General features: G+C 38.0%; 2 protein-coding genes across 3 annotated transcripts in view; both read left to right on the top strand.

Annotated features, from left to right (window-relative positions):
* Positions 1-8,539, top strand: part of cyth1a (cytohesin 1a) — a 121,963-nt gene extending 113,424 nt beyond the window's left edge. The window contains exons 12-13 of one of the 2 annotated variants that reach the window (XM_065275152.2): positions 6,673-6,827; positions 7,233-8,539. In XM_065275152.2, the coding sequence (XP_065131224.1) occupies positions 6,673-6,827; positions 7,233-7,311 (234 nt within the window). In that variant the 3' untranslated portion in view covers positions 7,312-8,539. Of the gene's footprint in view, positions 1-6,672; positions 6,828-7,232 lie in introns of those variants that run through there. The other variant, XM_065275153.2, reaches the window with a different exon arrangement.
* A 14,343-nt stretch (positions 8,540-22,882) lies between these two features.
* On the top strand, positions 22,883-25,536 carry socs3a (suppressor of cytokine signaling 3a). The gene is made up of 2 exons (XM_065249931.2): positions 22,883-23,035; positions 23,601-25,536. The coding sequence occupies exon 2, from the start codon at positions 23,661-23,663 to the stop codon at positions 24,288-24,290; it is 630 nt and encodes a 209-aa protein (XP_065106003.2). The 5' UTR covers positions 22,883-23,035; positions 23,601-23,660; the 3' UTR covers positions 24,291-25,536.
* The last annotated feature ends 277 nt before the right edge of the window (positions 25,537-25,813 follow it).

The following is a 25,813-nucleotide window of genomic DNA, read 5'->3' as shown; positions in this document are numbered from 1 at the left end:
CCTCCTATAAGTATATTTTGTCTGGTATTTTAGCAGGCGTATCAATACAGCTCTCGGCCTTCCCTCCGCGGATGGTCTTGGCCCGAGCGTCTGGTGTGCTCGCTGTATTATAAGCGGGTCGGGAAAGTGCTCTTGACCCAATACCGTGGGGAGCCAGTTTCCTTCACAGCCTTCACGCACGTTAAGTACGTGGATATTGTTGCGTCTGCTGTAGTTTTCAAGTGACTCAATTTTCTCCATCAGATATTCATTGTGCTTAGTCAACTTGGACACCCGAGAATCCAGATCGGTGACATGGTCCTCTTCCGCCCGATGCGATCTTCCGCTTCAGTGACGCGGGATGTCAGCTTATCAAGCATAGATTTTAACTTGAAGTATAAGAGCGTTGTCCCCGGCAGGTTGTGTTTGTCCGTGCGCCATTTTGTTACTGCTAACTTCTTGTTGTTAGCCTTCCTTTTCACACGATGAAGTATTTACACTCCACGAGTTAGTTTGCTTATGTTTAGATCTCAGATCCATAACACGGCAGGTAAATCAAAATAAAAAAAAGAGTAGTTTTTCTGTTTTTTTTTTTTTTTTTTTGAAAGGCTATTAGTGTTTTTAAAAATAAAGTTTCGGAGAGCATCTAGCTCAGCTGCATCACGTGACCCTCTATTGAATCTAGATTAATGGACTCTATGCACAGCAGTGCTTGATGTATTTCCAGTGAAATTTCAGGATGCTGGACTACTTCCACCAGTTGTGGAACACTATGATATTCAGGTAAAGTTGCCACAACAGCCAAAATAACACTGCTAATTTTGTTGATGTTTTTTTACTTTATATAGAAATAATGTATATTCAACACTTAATACCTTAATGACATTTAAAGATATGAAATTATACTTTTAAAGATGGGAGGACAGTACTTCTAGCCACCACTGCTGTGTGTCATAGTGTTTACAGCATTAGATTCAAATAAAGACAACTTCTACGATGATAACAGTGCTATTCATCTGTTGTTGATATTCTTCTGAATTTTGTATAATTGTTATCATCAGTACTAGCGAAGATAACATTTGTGCTTATACAAGCTAAATGTTAGAACCAGGGCCAGAGTGGGACTCACTTCCAGCCCTGGAGTTGTATGCCTTAGACTGACCCACTGTAGTTTACGACTGACTACTATTAAAATAATATCATTAAATCCTCAGTAGTATATGTCTGCAGTAGTGCACTGTTCTCTGCAGCCATGCAAATTCATTGTATTTTTCAAATATATCATTTCCATTTTAGTGCAAATACAGTAGCCTAAACAATTATGATGATCGTGCAGCCCTACCATAAGACATTTTAATATTATTAAAGTAAACGTATTCAAAAACTACTGAAAGGGAACAAATGTTATTTTGTTGTTCCCTATATTTCTTCTAAAAAATGTGGGTCTTGAGATTACCTGTTGGGTTGATAAAGTTTGGAATCCCCTGATATACAATAGCCTACACAAGCTAGAATTATCAAGTATGCATTGGAAATAAATGGAAAAATCTGTTTCTTAATTTTTAGTACTTAGATCATGTCTATTGCCAAATAACGTATGCTATGGTAGGCCTACATTGTGTCAAAAAAAGAAAGTGTCATATGAAACTTACTTTTTTTCAATAAATTGAAATGTTTTGCATCATATAAATTTGTGTTCCTCTTGAAATAAACAATGAATAATGACTATTCATTGTTACATCAATGACTTGGATAAAAAAAGTATGATTTGTAGATCCTTTTCCTTTTAGAAGCCGTTCGTATCAAGATGTGCTCAAGTTTATTTTAAATATAGACGCTCTGCAAGCACACTCAAATATAGACGCATTTGAAACTAAACAGGTCAAGGTCACCAGTCATGTCAAAAAGTTTCCTAATCATGGTGTGGTGCTGGACAGTATCGTAGGCAGCAGTAAGATCTATGAAAGCTGCTCCAGTGATGAGTTTACACTCAAAGCCATCCTTGATATGTTGGGTGAGGTTCAATAGCTGAACAGTGCAAGACCGGCCAGGACGGAAACCAGCTTGATCTTCAGTAAGCTTAGAGTCTATAGCTGGCATAAGGCGTTGGAGTAAAAGCCTCTCATAGAGATTGTAAGTAATGCAAAGAAGTGAAATTGGTCTTTAGCTCTTTGGGGATGATGAAACCTTTCCAGGTTTAAGAACTGCGACTATCTTGGCCTTTCTCCATGCCGATGGAATAATTTTTTCTGCCATGCATGAGTTCAGCATTTCTAGGAGCCAGGTCTTTGCTTTAGGTCCCAGGTGCTGTATCATTTCCGTCAGTACATCGTCAATTCCTGCTGCTTTCCCAAGTTTCAGCGCGTTCATTGCAGCTTCCAGTTCTTTGTGACTCGAAAGGCTTGGTAAGTCCTCTGGCTGGTTGTGGGTGATCCGGTACCGCTGTCTGGCGGTATTCACCTGTCAGTCTACAGCGGTGTTGGCTGCGACCTCTGCCACCAGCTGTGCTGCAACTGAGTTTGCTGTGACTGTTGTAAGCTGGGGAGGTGTGGTATAATCTTTGCAGAGGCGGCGGATTGTGGCCCATGCCTTTTGCTGTTTAGGGTCATGTTGGTACTTTCTAACAGCTCCTTCCAGACTAACCTTCAGTCTTTCCAAACTTGTTTCAGCAGGGTCTCTCCGAGTTCCATGGTGATAAGGGAGAAGGGGTCCTCGTGATATGCCCCGTGGTAGGCTTTCAATAAGTCACTAGATGTTTCCGACAGCCCGGGGATGTACTCGGTCTGGCATCCTCTTGGTATGTGTCGCCTTGCTGACCTTTTCAACAAGTCAATAAACATGTTGTAGTTGTTGGGGTGTGATGGATTGCTGGGGATGGAGTTTTCAATCTCCTGTTGGAACGACAGCCAGTCTGCCCTCCGCAGGTTAAACCTTTTGCCGAAGGGGACATTAGTTGCATGGAGAACGGATTGGATGGTTATGGTGATTGGCCGGTGTTGCGTGTGGGGAATAGGATCCAGGACACTTTTCACAACTCTCGATGTTAGTTCACTGCTCACACAGACAAGATCTGGGTTATATCCTCGTTTCCATCTGGCACTATAAAAATCTGGCAGTTCAGGGTGGAGGAACAGACCTTGGGGGGGTTTATACACTGATGAAACAGAGACATTTGGAAGGGCAACTGTGATGGTTTCCATTTGTCCTTCGGTAATGTGGGTGCAGGCCTCTTCGATAACAAGGTTTGGTCTGCTAAATACAGCTGACCCATACTGTCCATGATGGATCTCAGCACCCAGCTTCATTCCAGGGATGGCTGGTCAATGTTGTGCTGGGCCGATGTGGGTTTCCTGCATACACACTATGTCGAAGGGTCTGACTGCTGTTGCTAGTATGTCTGCCTTACATCTGGAGAAACCTCGATTGACAGTGCAGGCCCCAGAGGGGGCGAGTATCTGTTGCGCTTCGGCATCATCATCTGTTAAATTGCTCGGGATGGTATACCAGGGTGTCCGCGGGGTTTTAAAAAGTATTAAAAAGTGATAAATCAAAATTGTCAAATTTAAGGCCATTAAAAGTGTTAAATTTGGTCTCAGAGGTATTATTTTTTTCCAAATTAGGTATTATTTTTTCAGACTATCAGGTGTCCTATTCTGATTGAAATTCTATCTGCGTTCGCATTAGTTCGTTTAAATATGGGCTTTAGCATATCTGGGCACATAATCAAAGATCTTTCATCTCTGGGATGTGATCAAAGCCTTGGAGTGGAGCCAAATCACGTTCCTCTCTCCACTGTAAGTGTTCTGCAATCACTACGCACCGGATCCACTCCGGGTTTTCTGACTATATCACGTTAAGCTGAGGTAAAACTTTATTTCAGCTAGCATGGCCAAACTTATAATGCAGGAAGGCTCCAATGTTTTGAAGATCGATAAAGGTGTAAAAGACCAATGGAGATTGACTTGGCTTAGCGAAATGATGAAGATTGGCAAGCCTTTCAGTTCGTGGGCATATAAAACCAAAAAGCCAGGTAACTTGCGTATCTTTGCACAGTATGACTAATGTTAGGGCTCCCGTATTTTGGGGGTAAATGATTTCTCACGTACGTGAAAAACCGCATCACGTTTTTTAATGCTATGCTGATCTAGCCAGTGGCTGATACAACGGGTTTGTTAAACTCGTGGGTAAACTTCATGTGGCGCCACAAGAACCAAGAGGCATATGATATCCAAATCCCGTGAGAGCGATTGATGAGGAATCATAAGAGGAGACTGCTTCCAAAATGCTCTCGCGGGACTTTGATGTAATCCACCTGTCGGTTCTTGCAGTTGCATTTGGTGTGGCCACAAAAACGTAACATTTGTATATATATATTTAAGCACCGCAGTTTAAAAACAAGTGATTTTAAGCCATTCAAACACAAACAACAGTGCTAAATGCGTTCGCTGTTTCTGTGTCAGAGGAGTATGCAAGCCGCACATTCGTTTCTCATTGAGCTTGTGTTGTGAGTATTTTTGCTGCTTAATTGGCCTTAAAGGGGCCATAGCATGAAAATGTTAGCATTGCCACTTTGTAGGTTTGAGCAAAAATGTGTCGTTTTGGGTGTGTTTTTAAAATGCAAATGAGCGGATGAAGTGCAAACACTGATCACAATGATGGTGGTTTGTTGTAATTCAAACTCAATTGTGCTGTCAAGTCCTTCTTTTCTCTCTCTTTCTCTCTGCACTAAATAGCAGTGCAGTGGTTGGATAGTGCAGATTAAGGGGGCGGTATTATTATAATAAGATATCCTTATGACATCATAATGAAAGCCAAATTTCAATGACCTATTTTTGCTCACACCTACAAAGTGGCAATCTTAACATTTTCATGCCATGGCCCCTTTAAATAACACATATGCCTCAAAAATCCAGTCTTTGCAAATATCCTCATATAAACACAACCATTTAGGTCTTAGGAGAAAGTAAACATCAGAAACATTGCGCGTAAAATAGCACATCAGCGCTGCCTCTATTGTAACATAATATTTTGTTTATAAAGGTACAGTCATTAAATTTACACCTGTCACTATAGTTACAGACATCCTGTGTGAATTGTACACTAGTTTAACTCAAGTTGCTGTTCAGGGTTTATATTCATACATAACGTTACTGTATTAGAGCTGTGACTGTAAGCTGTTGTGTGAACAGAACAGGCCCTGGATTATTTGTTTATGTGTACTGAATAATATGATATAAAAAAGTTGTATTTGTTCACATTAGTAAATGCATTATATAACTTGAAATGTTAACAGTTTCAACTTTGATTAAAAAAATTATTAGTAAATGCTAAAATACATTGACAATTAATAAATAATTAATAAAAGATTCATTAAAGGTGGTGATATTCATGTTTTCTTTTTATATAGTGAGTTATTTAGCTGTTTCGCCTTAATCTGAAATGCCCTGCAAACTACAGCTACCTATATATGCCACAGGAGACTTCAATATGGAATTTATGGCAAAAAAAATGCTATTGGTCTCGCCTACATAAAGTGTTAGTTAAAGGAATATGACTTGGCCTGAAAAACATTTCAGTCAGAAGAATTTTTTTCACTTTAATACATGTCTATTCTTTTTTGTATGTTATATATGTCAAAATCTGTGTAAAAAATAGAAAGGTCGCTGATTAGCACTTGCAATTCAGTGTCGTGATGGTTTAAAAAAAAATTCTGATAGTAGTAAAAAAGGTATTAAAAAGTAGTAAATTTAACTTAAGGATTGCTGTATATACCCTGTCTACAGATATTGGCCTACTGTTGGTAGTAATATCAGATATCAGAAAAAAAAAATCAGATTGTACCAGTCAGCGTTTCCCAGGCTGCACCAAGAGGAGGTTTCTGTATTAGCAGCCATTAGCAAGCCATTAGTGCTTGACTAATGAAGCAATATTAATTGATATTATGAAACAGTTAGTCCCAGTGATTCTTTATTTATGATCAATTACATCTATGAGCGCTGTACTCAATGACTTTGCAGTGATACACAATGTGTGAAACATTCACTGATGGACTGTGAACAGAATGATTATGATACAGCTCCTCTTGATTTAGTTCGATCGTAGTGACAGAATGGTTCAGACATAAGGTTTAACCAGATAATAACTTAAACTAAAGCAACACCATGTGACTGTACTCTACCTGTTAATCAGTTCACTTTGTAAAATAGTATGCAGTGTACTTTATTATTATTATTATTCTTTATTAACAGACTCGAAGTCCAAATATTAAAAAAAAACACATACCAACATACAAGCGTCCATAATATATAAAAAAGCATACACAATTTAACATCCATAATATATAAAAGAAACACACAGTATACAAACATCCACAAACAACCACAACAAACATACCATAAATAGCACATAGCACAAATGTGTGTCCAGTATTTAAAAAACATACAAATGTTGATTCCAATATTTCCAGAGACTCGAGGAGTATCTTGTTACACTCATGTTAGGGTCCACCAAAGACCTAATAATGACATTCCTAGACTCGGTAAGCCTGCACATAAATTTAAACATTAGTTTCCTAACTGTACCTAATTAGTACTGTATGTTTGCTGTGAAGTGTTCTATTATCAGTTGTAAAGCAGGTGTCATCTTGACTGGTCCATATCCCAAACATGTAGTGATGTGATGTTTGCTCCTCAGAACTCCTTTGAGCTCTTCATACCCGACAACAAGGATCAGGTGATCAAGGCTTGTAAGACAGAGGCCGATGGAAGAGTGGTGGAGGGAAATCACACTTTCTACCGCATCTCTGCTCCTACAGCTGAGGAGAAAGATGAGTGGATGAACAGCATCAAGTGAGGATCCCTACCAGACCATTGCCATTAAATCACTTCAAATACAGCTAGATTTAATGTAGGCTCAGACACATACACCTGTGATGTGGATATCTCTGAATCGAGGAGTTCATCATAATAACTCAGTCATTATTATTTAATCTGTTGTTAAAGATAAAAAATTCAGCCAAGAAATTTATATTTAGTCTGAATGTTGGAAATTGTCTTTTATGGCCTGCACAGCTATTTGGTGGACATAATTTCTGTTCATCCATAATTGATTTAATAAGATGGAGAATCCACAGCCAACCTTTATTTAACATTTGTGAATTATAAAGGGTATTTTACATGATCTTTTGTATATAAAGAATGTTTTATCCATAACTTAGCACAGTTGCATAAACATGAACTCTCCTCTTTTTATAGGGCAGCCATCAGCAGAGATCCATTCTATGAGATGCTGGCTGCGAGGAAAAAGAAGGTCTCCTCTATGAAGAGACACTAGAGCATCACAGAATGAAGATGTTAAGAGATTCGGGGATGCGGTGTCTAAACTGCTTCCTCTAGTGGAGACAACTGAGCTGTGCATCACCACCAATTCACAGGCTTACTGAGAGAAGAAACATTTAAATGACAACCAGAGAAAAATCTAGAAGAGTGTGTGTATCTATATGTATGTGTGCGTGTTGGAGGGAAATCAGTGGACTTTTTCCTCAGAACCCCCAAAGAGAACAATTGTTCCTCATGCTTAACCAAAACCTGGTCTTTCTTTTCTCTCTTGCACACTTTGTATGATCTGAGCTCAGCAGGTCTGATAGAATGAGGAAAACAAAAAAGTTCCTTCTTGTGTTTGAGAAAGTGAAGATTTCCTTCAATGCTCTGATGTGTATAGGCAATAAGTGTATTTTTCCATTTTTATTCTGCAAAAGGGGCTTGGTCGTCAAAGCCTTATTTACATATTTAACTGTTAATGCTTTTTCAGAAACTACTGTAGTTTACATCAAGACCAAGAAAACTAAACTCAAGAGGGTGGAAAATCCCCCAAAATATTGTCAGCTTGATTGGACATTTGCTTTTATTCAGCATGTGTCATAGTAAGATGAGCGTATGAGCGTGTTGTGATGAGCACCAGCTGTGTGTGTGTGTGTGTGTGTGTGTGTGTGTGTGTGTGTGTGTGTGTGTGTGTGTGTGTGTGTGTGTGTGTGTGTGTGTGTGTGTGTGTGTGTGTGTGTGTGTGTGTGTGTTGTTTCTAGCTGAATATCATTGCATTGTTTCTACCTTTTACACAGACAGTGAGGTTCAGGTTCCAGCATCTCATTGAATGAATAAATCTGCCTAACAACAGTTTACAGTAATATTTGTTACTGTGCCCTTAGTTTCCTCTCTTACTTAAATTAGTTGATTTTATCTGGGGTTTCCATCAGTCTTGCAGTTATTCTTTATTATTCTTAATCTAAGCAGTATTGGATTAATTTATATTGTTATAAGTTGTATATACTTTAGTATATATAGATTTTTTTGTTTTTTATAAATGTTATATTTAGCAGTATTGTCCTAGTTAAGTGACTTCATCTTTTCTTTCTCATTTTGGTTTTGGATGTAGAAACCGTTGCAATGGTGGCAAGACCTTTCTAAAATAATAATAATAAATCATCTGTATCTTGGTTACATTGCTTTAGATTGTTGAATGCAGATTTATAATGTAATGAATCAAATGGTTATCGGTGAAGAAATGTGTGCTTCCCCTTTTTTGTATGAAATCTTTAATACATTACTTTAATGGTAACATCTGAAGAAATCCAGGTGACCTTGTTGAATGTTAATTATAAAATGGCCTTTAAGCATTATCATAAATGATCATATACAGTTGTAAAAGCATTGAACTTTTATAACTTAAGTGTAATTGAAGTCATTCTGGGGTGGTTTACCATACAGGGTATATCCTATAATCCCAGACTAAAAAGCATGTTTAATCTGCCTTAATTAGTGCTTAAAACAAGCCAAAAAATCTGCTAATGTAATAAAAAGCATTTTCTTGAAATAAGTTTCCTTTTTCATCAACACTTTTTCATAATAAAAATTTTCTTATTCAATTGGCAGATTTTTTTGCTTGTTTTAAGCACAAATTCACCTAAGTTTAATATTTTTTTGTCTAAAAACTAGATTTATTTTCCTAGGTCATTTTGCTCATCAAGAAAATACATCTTAATTTAAGAAATTGTAGATATTTTTACCGAAAACAAGACAAAACACTAAGTAAGAAAGTATTTTTTTCCAGTGTTCAAATATGGTAAGGAGTGTCACATTTCCGGCTGACGTCAGAGGTATTCAGGCCAATCACAACGTACAGAGTAGCTGGCCAATCAGGGACAAGCGCTTTTCAAATCGATGAATTTTGTACAAAATTAGTACGTTTGAGGAAGGTAGGGATATCTGGAGCTGCAAAAATTTACGGTATGTGGAACATAATGTGTTTTTAACCATAAACCATGCGAACATGTATTATACCAAATACACAAAATAATGTTGTTTTTGACAATGAAAAATGGGTGCCCTTGAACCAGAGGCGGACACTACTTAAGTACTTTTGCTTTCTACATAAAATCTAATTTTTAAGTATTTGTATTTTATCAGTGTTTTTCTTTGTAAAACATACATTCCAAAGCATATTATCATAATTTTTACTCCACTACATTTCATAATCTCAAGTTTTGGGTTTATATTTAATATTTAAGCACAGTATACATCCAGTATTTTTTTACTCAAGTAAAAAGTACTTTTTACTTAAGAAAAGTAAAAGTACACAATTTATGTAATTAGGTATTAAATCAATTTTAATATGCAATATAAAAGGAATACACAGTATGATTCTGCTTAAGAATGTAGTGAAAATTTTTTAGTAAAGTAATTTTTTCCCAAGACAAACACTCTGATAAAGAACAGATGCTTGGAAAATGTACTTAAAATACTCAAGTAGTGTCCACCTCTGCCTTTAACATATATCTGTGCCATTGTTTTGTAATATTTTTTGGTATGTTTATAAAAACTACTTAAATGTCCTAAAATAACTAAGGCCTAGTCCTGAATTAAGCTAAACCCTGTCTGGGAAACTTTCATTTTTTTTAACTTATTTATAAAAACATTTTTTACAATTTTGCATTGTTTTAAAGCAACTTTATGTGTAAGATTTACCTTTTAGTTAAAAAAACTTGACAAATCCTGTAAAGTGATAGACATTTAGAGATATGAGACATCCTCATATAAGATATGAATAATGTGACTGTGATTAAATTCAAAAGCAATATTTACCTCAGTTGTGTGTGTATAATGTAAAATATGTATAAGGTTTATCATTCCGATATTAACCAATTTACCCATCCTTATTCATCAAAATTAGTTATGCTGAAAAAAGTCAAATTCTACCTAAGTTTGGTTTTCATTAAAAATTTTGCATTTCTTTTGAAAAAGAAAATGTGTCTGTTACTTTCTGTTCAGACCTGATATGCTGTGAAATGTCCCACTTCAAAAATAAACTCTTGAAATGTCTTAAATTTGAGGAAGTGACCCCATATGCATGTGGTCAAAAACAAATTGATATTGTCTCATCATCAGTACTTCAGGGTTACACATATACAGGGAAACATATTTTACATTTCTTCTCATTCAAGACATTTGACAGTAAATAATGTGATATCCCCTTAACTGTTACACTATTACACAGCACATACTGTATGCAGAGCAGACATATATAATAGGCTACAATAATAATAATAATAATACAGTATCTATAAGAGTACTCTGAGTACTCCAGATATTACGGTAATTGAAGAAATTAATGTCTTGACTTATCTCTATTCTATTAACCTACTGTACCTACCTATATACCTAAACTATTTCACCATGCACATTAAAAAACATTAAAAGAAATACAGTATACATACAAACAGTAAATGTGAACGATTATGGTAATATTATTGCAAAATTATTAAATTCAATTTACAAATCAAGATAAAAAGTAAGCAAATAAGAAATAATATAAAAACAGAAAACTATGAAAAGTAGGAGAGAAAAGGTATTAATGTATATCTTGCTCCCTTAATTAATCTAAGGCCACTGTGAACAAAACACTGTGTCACTGAGTCACAAGGAGAGAGTTTTGGAACAAATTGTTGTCTTTCTCTTGAACTCTTGCAGCTGGTGGATGTTTCCTGTTGGCAGAAAGCCCATCTCACATGAATAAAACAACAAGGAAATGTCAGAAGATAACAGGCCACAGCCTGCTTCAGCTCCATTATATTAGATGAGATGAAGCTGTGTAGAGAGACAGAACAAATGTCAAGAGATGGTTTGTTTCTGAAGAAAGTAAAGACAACTGCCAAGAAATCAGAGAGCAAGAAGAGGATGAGAAAGTTCACAGACAGACATTGATCACAGCTCAGACAAAAGTTTCACATCATTGCAGCTGAGAAACAAAACAAATGACACCTGCAATCAAATTCTACAAGATCACAACCTATACAAAATTCAGCAAAGAGTCCATGTAAGATATAGTGTATGCTCTATATACCATACGTACTTTATCACTTTCACTCCTTCATCATATACTGTAGGGTACTACTGTGCCATTCACATTCAAGTAAATGAAAACTGAAATAAATCTGTGATGACTAAACAATCATTCATTCTGATTTATTACATTTCTGTAACTATACTGTAGATATAAATGACAACCATAACTCTTCTTATTGTTCATCTCTGAACAGTATGTGCAAAATCATAACCAATGTTGTGTAAAAAGAAAAGTGTTAGTCAATGTTTAAAGTCGCATGAAACGGAAGTAGTGATTGTCTTATTTTCCCTGTGGTGGTGTATACCCAGCTTCTGAAATGAATAAATATAGGACTGGATTTGAAGCCGTCCATTGAGAATTGATTGGTTTGAAGTTGGGTCATGTTGCTATTTGCTAATCACTGCGATCTTTTCCTGGACCCCACCTACCTGCCATACCATATGACCGGAAAAGTAAATAGAGATTCCTGGACGAGATTTGTATTTTTGATTAGAGATTATTAAAAATAACTTTTTAAATTTGGGAGATGATACTTTTTCTGATTTCATAATAGTCAAACTATTTTGGGGACCTCCTGAATGCTGTATAATAAAACACAACACTGCATGCACATGGTATAAATTCTGTAAACAGGTTAGTAAAGCAGCCATATCACCCTGCAGCCCAAGACAACTTGCCCACTGAAGATAAGTAGGGTTAGGCCTGGTCAGTACTTGAATGGGAGACCTTGGAAAACCAGGGGCCTCATTTATAAAGCGTTTTTACGCACAGATTTGATCTTAGACCGTGCGTACGCTCAAATCTACTCAAACGCTCAGATTTATAAAACTCGTCTTTGACGTGGAAAAGTACTTACCTCCACGTCAGGTTCCGACTTGACGTACGCACGTTTCCTTGTGGCAATATTGCAGTACTGCAGGTAGGCATATTCGAAACTTTTTGTTTTGTACCTTTTGTGGTCAACATTTTTTCATTTGTTTTGGAGTTGTCCTTATTCAAAAAATAATAATAATAATTGGTTAGATTTGTGCTCTTTTGTTAGAATTCATATATTTTGCTTAAGACTTTGTTTGGAAAATAGTTAATTAGTTTTTTTCTCTTATGATATCTTATTACATAAGAAATATTATTTATTTAATGTGTTACTTTTGTTTGCAACGTTTATTATAAATAAATGTAAATATGGTGATTATAAACCATTATTCCGTATTTTTCTATTAGAAGTTAAGAAAAAGGCTACCTAAAATCTATTAATAATCTGATAAACAAGAAAGCTGCCAAATGTATTAATGTATGTCAGCATTTCCATGTTTTTATTTAATTATTTTTCTCTTTCATCCCCTGGCTAATGTAAAAAAGTGTTGAATATGTTTGATAAAAAATAAATACATATTCGAAACTTTTACAGCGTCAACATCATCTGTATTAGAGCTTAGATCAGGCACAAAAACCATAACCGAAGCTCCTGCACGTTGTGTCTGAGCCCGGCCCGATCTACACATTACCGACAATAGCCTATGCGCCGTGACGTTCTTAACTACAATTCGGAGTTGTTTGAATTACAGAAATCTGTTCAGAATTATCTTAATGAACTAATGCAACATGGACGAAGCATGTAAACTGAGCTGTTTGTTTATTCAGAATAGAAACGTAAAACATGTAACAATGATGCACACAGAAAATGAACAAGAATGAACTGTGGAGATCGGCCTACTAGGCTACTCCAAAATAATTTAACCAGGTTTTAGAATATATTTTAAAACAAAATATGTTGGCCTATTTTGATATTTTAAAATGTAAGCCTATTCTGGTGCAAAAAGATGGCGCCCAAGCTATATGTTCAGGAAACGATTTTCTAGTTCGTCATCTTTTCAAAAAATATTTAAAAATATAGAAAAATTGTTTCGCGTGTTTAATGCACATGTAAATGTTACAGAACATGTGCTTTATTGAATGAAAGTAAAACCGATCGAATTTAATGATTAAAACGACGTGAAAGAAACTAAATTGTGAAGCCTCGATGTATCCTACAATAAGGGACATGCGACATTTAAGAGTGATGGGTATTTCAAAAATTAATATAAATTATTCCCATGCATCGATTTAAATGTTAAACATCTGTAAATCCAGATGAATCCATATGGAATATATTCCGACAGTTTAAGATACGATCTTTGAATTTTAAAGTCGAAAATATATTATTTTAACACCGCCGCGCAGGAGGCATGGCAAACTGAAACAAAACTTTAAAGATACAAATATTACGTTTAGCCTACGTATAAAACTATATTTAAATGAAACCCGTGAATTGAAAGATCTACTAATAATCGCCTTAACTTGAGTGATGTCAATAAAGTTTCCATGTTAGAATTTAGAAATATTAAAAACTTAAGCAAACAAATATGTTTTCTTACCACTCGCCATTGTAGCAGTCAGAGAATTTGGCCTTTGAAAATGTAACATTTATATGCTAATGAATTAAATTAGGGGCGTTTACAAGGCGGAGTTCTAAGAGCATTCAGCTGCGCACATATTTAAGATCATTTGCGATTTATAAACCGCACATCTGGAAAAGAGGCGTACGCACGTTTTTTTGTGCCTAAGCTCCTTTTCTCTGAATCACACTTACGATCATTTCAGAAATGGTCTTAGATGAAATGTAGGATAGTTCCTACGTCGCACTTTTATAAATGAGGCCCCAGGTTGCTGCTGGTAGAGGTGTAGTGAGACCAGCAGGGGGTGCTCACCCTGTGGTCTGTGTGGGTCCTAACATCCCAGTATAGTGACGGGGACACTATACTGTCAAAAAGTCCCGTCTTTCGGTTGAGACGTTAAACCGAGGCCCTGACTCTCTGTGGTTGTTAAAAATCCCAGAATGTCATTTGAAAAAGAGTAGGGGTGTGCCCTGGCCAAACTTGCCCATTGACCTACCAATCATCCCCATAAATAACAATTGGCAATTGGGCGTTCTGATGCAATATGGATGCCGTCGTATTACCCAGGTGGATGCTGCACATTGGTGGTGGTTGAGGAGATTCCCCCATTCATATGTAAAGCGCTTTGATGTCTGCAGAAAAGCGCTATATAAATGTAACTAATTATTATTATTAAAGACAGAGTTCATCCATACACAAATGACAATAACAGCACATACTGTGTGGTTGCCTTTTTATCCAATGTGTCTGCTATTGTGCTGGACATGTCTTCTGTTTGTTTGTAAGGTATACCTCTGTATGATATCAAATCACTAAAATTACTGTTTTGGTCAAATTGTCATCCAGTATAAACTCGGCCTAGTTGGCGCACTTTTGTCTCCATTGAACATTTCTGTTGGTGTTAAAGACTCTGTGTAAACATAAATAAATAACCTAATAACAGGAACATGTTCAATGTCACAAGTGTGTTTATAGATGTTGGAGCATTTTTTATTTATGTGATATTACAGCCAAATCTACACCAATCTCATATACAGTACTTTCCTGCAGTTTGAACTGATTGTTCCTGGCTCATTTTAATGACAACTCGTCTGAATAAGTGATCCAGTCTGAATAATAGACATTGTGTGTATGTGGTTATCAAGAAAAACAAACAGTGAGTAAAAAAAGAAAATCTAGTTTAGTATTACTGAGAACAAACAAGTCTGTCAGATTAAACACTATCCTGCAAACAGAAATCATGAGAGGTCATAAGTCCTCTTTATTTAATTTAGAAAGTCCACAGAAATGTACCCTGAGGATCTTAAAGATGAACAAAACTTCTACAAACTATCTGTTTGTAATGAAACACTACGTTTCTGTTTGTGTTCTCTGATTCTCTGTATTTTTATGGTATTTTTAGCTTAAACATTTGCTTTATGAGGACATCATGACAGAACGATAAAACAGAAAATAGCTGAATATCTGTCTCATCCTCGACCCCGAGGGCAATGAGACAAACAGACCCAGTCCTGTTGCTGTGAAGGTCATCGCACTACTGATCTACTGGCTGTCCTTCAACGTGATGCCCAGCCGATGCACGACCAATGACCACCGGCTGAACCAGTTTAATCCGCTTACCCGCTCATTATCCCTAGCGTGTCTATATGCAAATATATATTAATTTCTCCCAAGGGTTTTTGTCCTTCTAGGAGTTTTTCCCACCGGGTTTTCTCCTAGGGGTTTTTTTAGTCCCAGGGAGAGTCAGCCAACTTTGGCTTAACTTAGCACTTTACTGTATACGTTACATTATTAATACGCTCGCTTGTACGGTTTATCCTTAGCCGCTATATTCTACTTCTTATATTATCTATTGATTTTCTGTGTTCTCCTCTACATCTACTCATGTAAAGCTGCTTTGCAGCAATTAACAATTGTGAAAGCGCTATATAAATAAAATTGAATTGAACTGAATCTGTCACGGTGCATAAGACAGAACCCAAACGCAAGACACCAGTGTATCAAAAATAGTAATTTATTATAACAAAAACACAAATAAACAACCCACGAGGGGGCAAAACAACATAACCAAGATAATAAATATGAATGATAACACTAAACAAGGTAACACTGAAACATGAACTAGAAAGAACACGAAACACTGAATAAACTAGACTAAACAGACCAAGTACTCACACGGATCAAACAAGGTATGGAACAAGGCATGGAATCAAACATGAAACAACAATGAATAGGCACTGACTAACAAACACAAGGACCTTAAATATGGGAGAACTAATGAAGACAACAGGTGACATGAATACAGTAAACCAATGAGGGTAACAATGGAACGAGGTAAAAGTGACAAGACATTGGGAACACGTGGTCTAGTAAAACCAATACTCAGACCACGTGATCCCACACAGAACATGGGCATGTCATGATTCTGCCACAAGACTAGATTAAACACAGGATAAACTGGCAGAACCATGACATAACCCCCCCCCCTCAAGAAGCGTATACCAGACGCTCCCCAGGGGAACACTAAACACGGGACAACACTGACTGCATACAAGACATGACTATATTGAAAATAACAACAAAGGCAAACAATGCAAGATAACAAGAAGATTAGGTTGGCACAATAAAAACAACAAACAGGGGAGGGGGGCCGGGGGAAAGAAAAAGTTCACAGGGGAATGTCCAGACGGGGTGGGACTGGGAATGGGTCTTGGGTGAGGTCTGTGGATGAAAAGTACCGGCAGGCTTGGTGAGGGGGGCAGACTTGGTAGAGGGCCAGGCAGACGAACCAGACGACAGTGCGGGGAAGTAACCGGGGTAACACTTTATTTCGATAGTCCACTTTAGACATTTTACTAATTATAAGTAACTTTGCAACTACATATCAACTACCTATCTTTAGAAAATTAGTAGACTGTCTGCTTAATATCTACTTACACTTTATTGTGATGATATCTCAACAGACATTCAACTGTCTTTAAGTATCTTTGCAGTTGCATGTCAACTTATTTCACTAACCCAAACCTCTTCCCTAACCCCAACCATTACAGTCTACTAATACTCTAATGACAGTTAGGTGATGTATAGTTGCAAATTATTACAAGTTAGTTGACATGTAGTTGCAAAGTTATTTATAGTTAGTAGAATGTCTAAAGTGGACTATCAAAATAAAGTGTAACCGTAACCGGTTGATGCATCCGGTGAGACAGGGGGCGCTGCGACCAGCAGCGGAGACGAGACGGGGACCATGACTGGAGGCGCTGCGGGCAACAGCGGAGACGAGACAGGGAACGCTGCGGGCAACAGCGGAGACGAGACAGGGAACGCTACATCCGGCAGCGGAGAAGAGACAGGAGGTGTAGCAGCTGGCTGGGAAGCTGAGACAGGAGGTGTAGCAGCGGGCTGCGGCAGAGGCTGCACCGGCTGCAGCAACAACCCCCTCCTCTTCTTCTTCCTCCTCGGCCGAGGCGCAGAAGCTGCGGCAGGAGAGGTGAGTACTGTGGCAGGAGAGGCAAACTCCGATGAGGACCTCTTAGAAGGTGACTCCCACTACACCCTCCTCTCCCGTTTTCCACGAAGGGAGACAGGTGTAGTGAAACTTTCTGGGGTAGGAGAGGAGGGATTCAAATCACTTAAGGCCACAACCTCCATGGCCCTATCCTCCATAATGGGGAAAAGCAGGACGAGAAGAGAAGCTCTGGAAGCGGCCGCCATCTGGTGATTAGGAGCATGAACAGACATGGCGGTTCCTCTGGAGGAGGGCGTTCTGCGGATCGCCAACCCTGATCCTCGAAAACTGTCATAGTCTCTTGAAAGGTTCATGTGTCTGCTGGGTTCAGTGGGACTGTTCATTCTGTCATGGTGCGTAAGACAGAACCCAAACGCAAGACACCGCGGTGTATCAAAAATAGGAATTTATTATAACAAAAACACAAATAAACAACCCAAGAGGGGGCAAAACAACATAACCAAGATAATAAATATGAATGATAACACTAAACAAGGTAACACTGAAACATGAACTAGAAAGAACACTAAACACTGAATAAACTAGACTAAACAGACCAAGTACTCACACGGATCAAACAAGGCATGGAATCAGGTATGTGTCACGGAGTGACTTTAAGGGCGGAACCAAAAATGGTGAAGAGAGGTTCCGCCCGGACCGTGATTTCCAAACACAAATACTTCCTGGATTTCCATGGCAACTAAAACGGGGCTCTATTAGAAACAGGTGATATCATTTAGCATGGCGATTTGCGATTGGGCTATGCAGTAAGGAAGAGACACATAAATAGGACATCCAAAAACACAGAAAGTGCGGTTGATTTCCGGGGCAAACTTTTTTCCGCCAAGGGCGCAGCAACACGATCCTTCTGAAGAGTCCGCGGGCCCCGTTGATCCGGCGAACGCTTGGAGCGAGCAGAAAGAGTGCGGGGCTGAAAAGGATGAAAGGAAGGAGTAGTTGTTGTCTGGGAAGTGTTGCAATCATTACAAGTAAACTGGATGTATGTTTTTGGGGAAGAAGCGCCACGGGCGAAGCGGTGAGTCAACACCTGGAAGTAAAGCAGGACGAGTGAGGCTTTGGAGGACTTTGCTGAGCGATCAGAAGGATGGGAAACAAACGAGTTTAACAGGGGGTGAGCAACGTGAATATTAAGAAGAAAATATACTTACCATTGTGTGTGTTGTACCAAAGACACAGAGAAGGAAAGCTGCCTGGGCGAAGTCACTGCGAAACGGGGGAGCATCCGGTGAGTGATCTGTAGAGAGAGAGAGAGAGAGAGAGAAGATTATTGATACAGACTGTGAGTAAAACGGATTTTGATGCTTGTTATTACCTCTGACCCGTGCATTGGTGTTGCAAAGTATAGCGGTTGTTTAACAGCCCCACCGTATATGTGGAGATCAGTGGGGGAGCTGAAGTGGCAGAGTGGAATCACTGTGGTCTTGCGGGCCTAACCCGACTGGTCGAATATTGTGTGCAACAGTGAACTCAAGTTTTCCCTCAGGACGGACCTTGACCCGGCGTAGAGTACGGACCCTATTAAATCACTGGAGTGTGTGTGGAGTGCAGTGGGTGAGCTTTCTCTTGACGTGTGTGCACTTGAAGCTCTGCAGTGCTATGCCGTCTCTTTTCTTGTCTGTACTCGCCCTCAAGTCCAGGGAGCCCCTGCTGGACGAGCGTGCGCTGCCGCAACAATAAATCGCCAAATCCTATGACCGCCCGCTACCACCTTGGCCCAGAGAAAGCGGAAGAGTGTGGGTTCATCGATTGAGGTACTGTACAGAGTTTGTGTGGAAAATTCTAACAACGATCGATACTCACCTGTACCTAGAGCTAAAGCTAACTCGCCCTGTACTTGTACTAAGAGCTAAAGCTAACTCACCCTGTATGTCCTGAAAACCTAGAATGGAAAACTATAACGACGATCGATACTTACCGGCAGTGTTGGGAGTAACGCATTACAAAATATAATATATTACAGTAATATATTAGTTTTTGCTGTAACGCAGTAATATAACGCGTTACTAATAAAATTTTGGTAATATTTTACTCGTAACAGTCTTAGTAACGAGCGCGTTACAACAATGCATTTCAAAAATAGACGTGTTATTTATTTATTTTATTTTTTTTGACCAATGCGTGCGACCAGCATCCACACAGGAAAAAGCTGCGGGTAAAATAGTAATGGCTGCGTCCCAAACAGCATACTTCCATACTATATAGTAGGCGAAAAGCACTACTTCTCGTACTCTTTGCCTAAGTAGGCGGTTTGGGACGCAGCGTATGTCTGTTTCCAGGTGCTGTATGCAGCATGTTCATTTTTACTTAAATTTTGTATTTGACGCGTTTCTTAAAGAGCCGAATCTGGGAAGTCCGCGGCTGTATAAGCATTGAATAAAGTGGTCGCAATCAGGTCCGGTAGCGACGCACACGCAAAATTCTGCGAATGAAACACTAAGTAAAGGCAACAAAGTTTCTATCGGTCTCCTGTGCTGCTTGAACCTCAGAAGTAAAGAGACTTTTAGAAATCTTGCCAGTAAAATCCATTTCACCACACCAGCAATGACGAGGTAAGCTAACGTTGCTATGGTTACAGTCCATATACATAATAGATTGCTAGGCTATTCCTATGCTATCTACGGTTTTATTACAAACAGCAACCTAAACAATGTAGACTTAAACATGGTTATTTAAATAGTACATTTAAACATCACTGTTTAAAGTTTTACCAGCCTTTGTATGGGAGCCTATATTCATTGTTTGGCAAAAAGCAGTGTTTCTCTGTTTGTCTGTGTTGTATTAAGCAATATATGTTAACCTACATGTAATCCTTATATTGTACTGAAATGAGCTGTATTCGTTGAGGCCTGATCCTCCAATAGCACTTTTTGATAAGTTGTGTCAACCCAGTGCATGCCAGGTTTGTCCTGTGAATCTGAATTAAAGTGAATTAAAGAATAGAAATGAAAAGAGGTTGCGTGTCTTGCCATGTTATTAGTCTATAGGTTGCATTATAGTGGGCTCTAGCTTTATTGTCTTTGGTATGTCTACCATCATTTACCAGACTTTTACCAAATCATTTGTCCATGTTTATGACTCTGACAGTCATTGTTACTGTTTTTTGCCATAAGTCTTCACTGTGCCTATTCAAAGCTCGAGGGCCAACACATAACTTCTATATTTATAAGCAGCAATAAACTACATTTTAACATTTTATAATGCCTAGTCATACTTCTGTTATTTTGATGAAAGTAACTCAAAAGTAACGCAAAAGTAGTGTAACTCATTACATTTCAGAGTCAGTAATATTGTAATGTAACTAATTACTTTCAAATGACAGTAATTTGTAATATATAATGTATTACACTTTGGAAGTAACTTGCCCAACACTGGTGATGAATGTAAAATTAAAGTCACATTGTATACATATACCATTCAACTTCTGTCAGAAGTCAGAAATGAATCAACCGTAACATTCAACCGTAACAACTTATTTGTCTATTAAGGACTGCTAGTTAATAACTGTAATTGGACATATGAATAAAACATAATAAAGTGCTTTAATATTTTTTTGCCTTATAAAACAGTAAATGTTAAAACTGATGTATAAGAAGAATAATTATAATTTAGCAGTAGATAGATAGATAGATAGATAGATAGATAGATAGATAGATAGATAGATAGATAGATAGATAGATAGATAGATAGATAGATAGACAACTTTATTGTCATTGCATAGTACAGGTACACAGCAATGAAACGTCGTTTAGCATCTACCAGAAGTGCAAATAGCAGGACTGTGTAAATTGACAAGTGCAATTGAATATTAAAAAATAAAGTGTAAATATGTACAATGTATACTGAATAAAAAGCAGGTTATGCAAAGAGTATGTACATGTTATGGAGTATGTAGGAGACTAGTTAAGTTTAGTGCAGCTGTGACACAAACCTTACATTTGGTCATCCCGTCTAATACATAGGCTATTGTAAATTATATCACTTTAATTATTTAAAGTATCTTGGATTTTAATGGTCATTCATCATATTTAAATAAAAGAATACTAATAATCAATATTCAAAACATAAAAAATCTATGGTTCATAGTTATGGAATTATCAGATTTATTCAGTATTATTGTATATTCAGTAGTGTGTAATATTATTATCGCCCTCTTGTGGACAGATAACGCAATAACTTTCTGTTTAGATCTACAGTATTATTTCGTATTTACTTGCTGTTTACCTTTATTTTTACATTATGTTTGTTCATATATGAAGGATAGGAAACAAAACATCTTTGAGGTGTTCGCGCGACGTCACTCCTGGCGTCAGCTCGTTTGCGTATAAACAAAGAGTATAAAAAACAAGAGACGTAACTCTGATGCGTTTTTAGAAATATCCACTAGGTGGCGGTTCGGTAGCGCGGTCGCCATTTTGGAATGAGAATTCTCCCAGCCAGTTCATTCTCAGCGAAACTCACAGCCAAATTAGAAGCGCAATAGGAAATTTCTTAAATTAAGCCATCAGTAAAAACATTCACTTGCTACACCTACAGTAAATGCTGCATTGTCTTGTTGTTATCAGTTGTGGAATCCAATCATTAAATAGATACATATTTGAGGTAGTTTTTTTCTTGCTTTATTGAGTAATTCCATTTTATGCTACTTTACACATGTACTCCTATTATTAGTTACCAACTTCACTAGGTATGAAATATATTTTGTACATATTAATCCCATGGATCCCGCTACAAACATGATAGCTAAAAAAACAGCATACCATGAAGACCAGCATATGTTGTGTTTTGGTGCTGGTTTGCTAGTGAACACCAGCTAAACCAGCATCAGCACTAGCATTAGCATCAGGTAAACCAGCAACAAACCAGCATTAGCACCAGCTAGGACCAGCATAATTTCCATGCTGGTTTGATGCTGTTTTTTTTCAGCAGGAAACATGATGCATATGTCTGTTCCTATAATTGACACTTTTGGACAGTGCCTGTGTTTTTTGTTAAACTTAATCCATTTCGAGCAATTCTGATGTATATGTGTGTATATGTTTATGGAGCCTATATTTATTAATTTTGTGTTAGTGTGGAAAATAAGCTGTTAAAAGGGATTTGATGATCAGTCTGATTGTAGGCTATGTTATTTTGAGTTATCATCATTCAGTTTGGATTTGATCTTTAATGTACTTTTTTTTTACAAAGTAGCTGATATTGCCATAGCGACAACAAGAAACTAGTGGACACATCACTTCTAGTCGACTCCTGAGTCGCTCTCATTCCAAAATGGCGAAAGCCTAGCTGCTAGGCGCTGGTGTTGCAATGGAATGTTCTATTGGCTTTCATTTGTTGTCAATATAAGTTCTTTTGTATAAACAATCTAGTGTTGTTGCTAGGCAACTGTGCTTGTTCATCAACAGTAGGGTGAGGTGGTGTTGATGTGGTAAGGAAGAGATTTACAGTAAGATGGGAGGGGGGGCACGTGTGGTACCAGGAATAGTAATACAGACAGCCTACTGTTACTGGAAGAGCCCTAGTGAGGGAGGAGCCTAACTAGAACACATGACGAGTACAGAGTACAAAAACACACACACGGAGAGAGAGACACAGAAAGTTAACTAGCAGCACAAACACTAACTCACTGAACTTTATCTGACACAGAAGATTACTACTGCTACAACAGCAACTCTCTCAACAACAGAATAAAGCTAAGGTAAGAAATACTCTTGTTTTGTAATTTATACCAAAATGAATAAATGTAGCTGTTGCCTAAAACAATCATGATACCGCTGAGGCTTTATTTACTAAACTTAGATGTGTGCCCTGCTTAAAAAAAACAATAAAACCATTACAGAAAATTCTAATGGTTCTAATGGAATATGGCCCAAAACACACTACAGTGTATTGGTTTTTGTTGGTCTCTAATGGTATGTATTGGTTCTATTGGTTCTAATGGAATATTGCCCAAAACACACTACAGTGTAGTGGTTTTAATTGTAAAAGCTAATGATCTACTGCTACTGGTATTTTAATGGAAACCATTAGAATTATATGTAATGGTTTTATTGTTTTTTTCAGCAGGGTGAATACAACATCTTGTACTTAAGTGCTTCATTAAAAGTTAAAGAAATACTTTTATTTTTTAGTTGAAAGCCAAATGAAAAGCATTCTGTGTAGTTCAAGTGTCAGATGTTCAGATGTGTCAGAAAAACTTTTAATCTTTATTAGTCATCTGTGAATGTGTACTAAAGCTAATGTTTCCTAACATTTTTCTCCAGGTTCTCATTCATCCGCTTTACCGCGGTATTCCTGACATCTGAAGTTTTGTGCTGAGCACCATGGTAACACACAGCAAGTTCGACATCGCAATGAGCGGCAGCCCGTTTGACGTGAGCACGCGGCTGCAGCCTCAACGTTACAAGACATTCAGCTCCAAGCTTCAGTATCAGATGGTCCAGCGTGCCGTCCGGAAGCTCCAGGAGAGCGGCTTCTACTGGGGCTCCATCAGCGGCAAAGAAGCCAATCACGAGCTGAATGCCGAACCCAGCGGCACCTTCCTGGTCAGAGACAGCTCGGACAAGCGACACTTTTTCACGCTCAGCGTCAAAACCGAGTCGGGCACGAAGAACCTGAGGGTGCAATGCGACAACAAGTCCTTCTTCCTCCAGACAGACTCTAAGAGCACACAGTCCGTGCCTCGCTTCGACTGCGTGCTTAAGCTAATCCATCACTACATGCCCTCTTCAAGAAGCATTCAGTCGATGGGAAACTCTCAAAGCGCGTACTACATTTTCTCAGGAGGGGAGAAGATCCCTCTTGAGCTATCCAGGCCCTTGCCTTGCACTATGTCGTCCCTGCAGCATCTGTGCAGAAAGACTGTGAACGGACATATCGACATTTCCGGTAAAAGAGATCAGCTGCCCCAACAGCTGAAGGAGTTCTTACAGGAGTATGACGCTCCTATCTGAAGAAGCGCTGGGAATTTGATGGACGTGCACTGAGATGTGAAACGTACAGTAGCTAAAGATGTCAGACAATAAAGTCAAGGAGATGCACTGAGATTTAAGCAAGACGTTGGTGGAGTTAGTGAACGGTTAACTGTGCCATGTTCATGTAACTGTGTGTTCACGCCAGCGAATGGCTCGATGAATGAACATTTGTACTTTTTTTTTTTGCCTTTACCGGTGCCAGAAAAACAAACCCCTAACTGCCTCTCTGCACTGCCTCGGATCTGTGAGTTCAGCCAAGCAGTGAAACAGCAAAGCCATTTAACAGAAACCAGCCTCCACCTTCTTCCAAGTAAACAATTGTGCCTTTCAGGGGAAAAAGGAAGAAGTCAGTAACACGCGTAGCACCTTAACAGAGCTGTTGAGAAATGACAAAACAGTTCAAACATGCAAAGAAGACGATGTTGAGAAGGAAACGTAGAGTATATTACTGTATGTAAACAATCTACTTGAACACTTTAAATGAAAATAGCTGTCTGTTTTATTACTGAAGTGTATGTGCTTGTGTTTATAAGGGGCAGTTCATAAGAGACTGCTTGTAACTGAATGTATTAACATACATGGGCTTTTTCTTAACACCCGTGTTTCTTCAACAACACATTGTTTACATTTATGTGAAGATGAAATTGGAATTTTATCTTTTGTCTTGACATATTTATATTTATAAAACATTTCAATAACTTATTAAAGAGCACTATTTTTGTAAAAATAAATCCATGTCCTGGTTTTTAACTTCTTTATTTAAGAAAACAAAATCATCCTCTGGGCAAATGTTTGAAATAGTGAAGAGTTACGACAGGCGTCTGATTGTGAGCATCTCTGGGAAGGGTTAAAATTTATTCAGAGATATTCATGTTGAACGGGAATGTTCCTCCCCTCCCTCGCTGCCTCTCGCAGACTCTTCCAGTAAGACTTTACAGATATGAGGATATGAGGAAACTCAGGATTACAGTCAACTGTATTTATGACTAAACCTAGGGGACGGGCACAAGATGGGGGGCACCAGTTTTAAAAAAAATAGACTTATACATTCATTTATCATAGCTTCTGTGTAAATCAACCTCAGACAAATAAGGCTACTAACCAACATAACTACAGTGTATAATTTCAAATGTTTTGTTGAATTCAAAGTTTGAGATTGTGTTTCATGGCATGAATTGCAAAAAAGTTTGAGAACCACTGATTTAATAAAAAACAACTAAAGTCACTTGGTATCACATGGTATCAAAATGGGGATTGTGTTTTTTTAAATTGTCATGTTGTTTCCACCTCTTAAGTACAGCACACACACCAATACAAATAACAAATCACATATCAAAAAACTTTGTTTATTATCATCTAAACTTGAGTGTGTGTGTGTGTACAGTAAGATCTGATGTCACTGATGATAAGTGATAAGCTTTACTCAGTATAGATTAAAGAGAAGAGGTGTGACTGTTGTAACTTCTCAATACGTTGTAATCGGCTTGCTGGGAAATTGAGCA

This window comes from Paramisgurnus dabryanus, chromosome 3 (assembly GCF_030506205.2).
Source record: "Paramisgurnus dabryanus chromosome 3, PD_genome_1.1, whole genome shotgun sequence".
NCBI classification, from domain to species: domain Eukaryota; kingdom Metazoa; phylum Chordata; class Actinopteri; order Cypriniformes; family Cobitidae; genus Paramisgurnus; species Paramisgurnus dabryanus.
The sequence above is the reverse complement of the archived record's forward strand: the minus strand, read 5'-3'. Positions and strand labels throughout refer to the sequence as shown.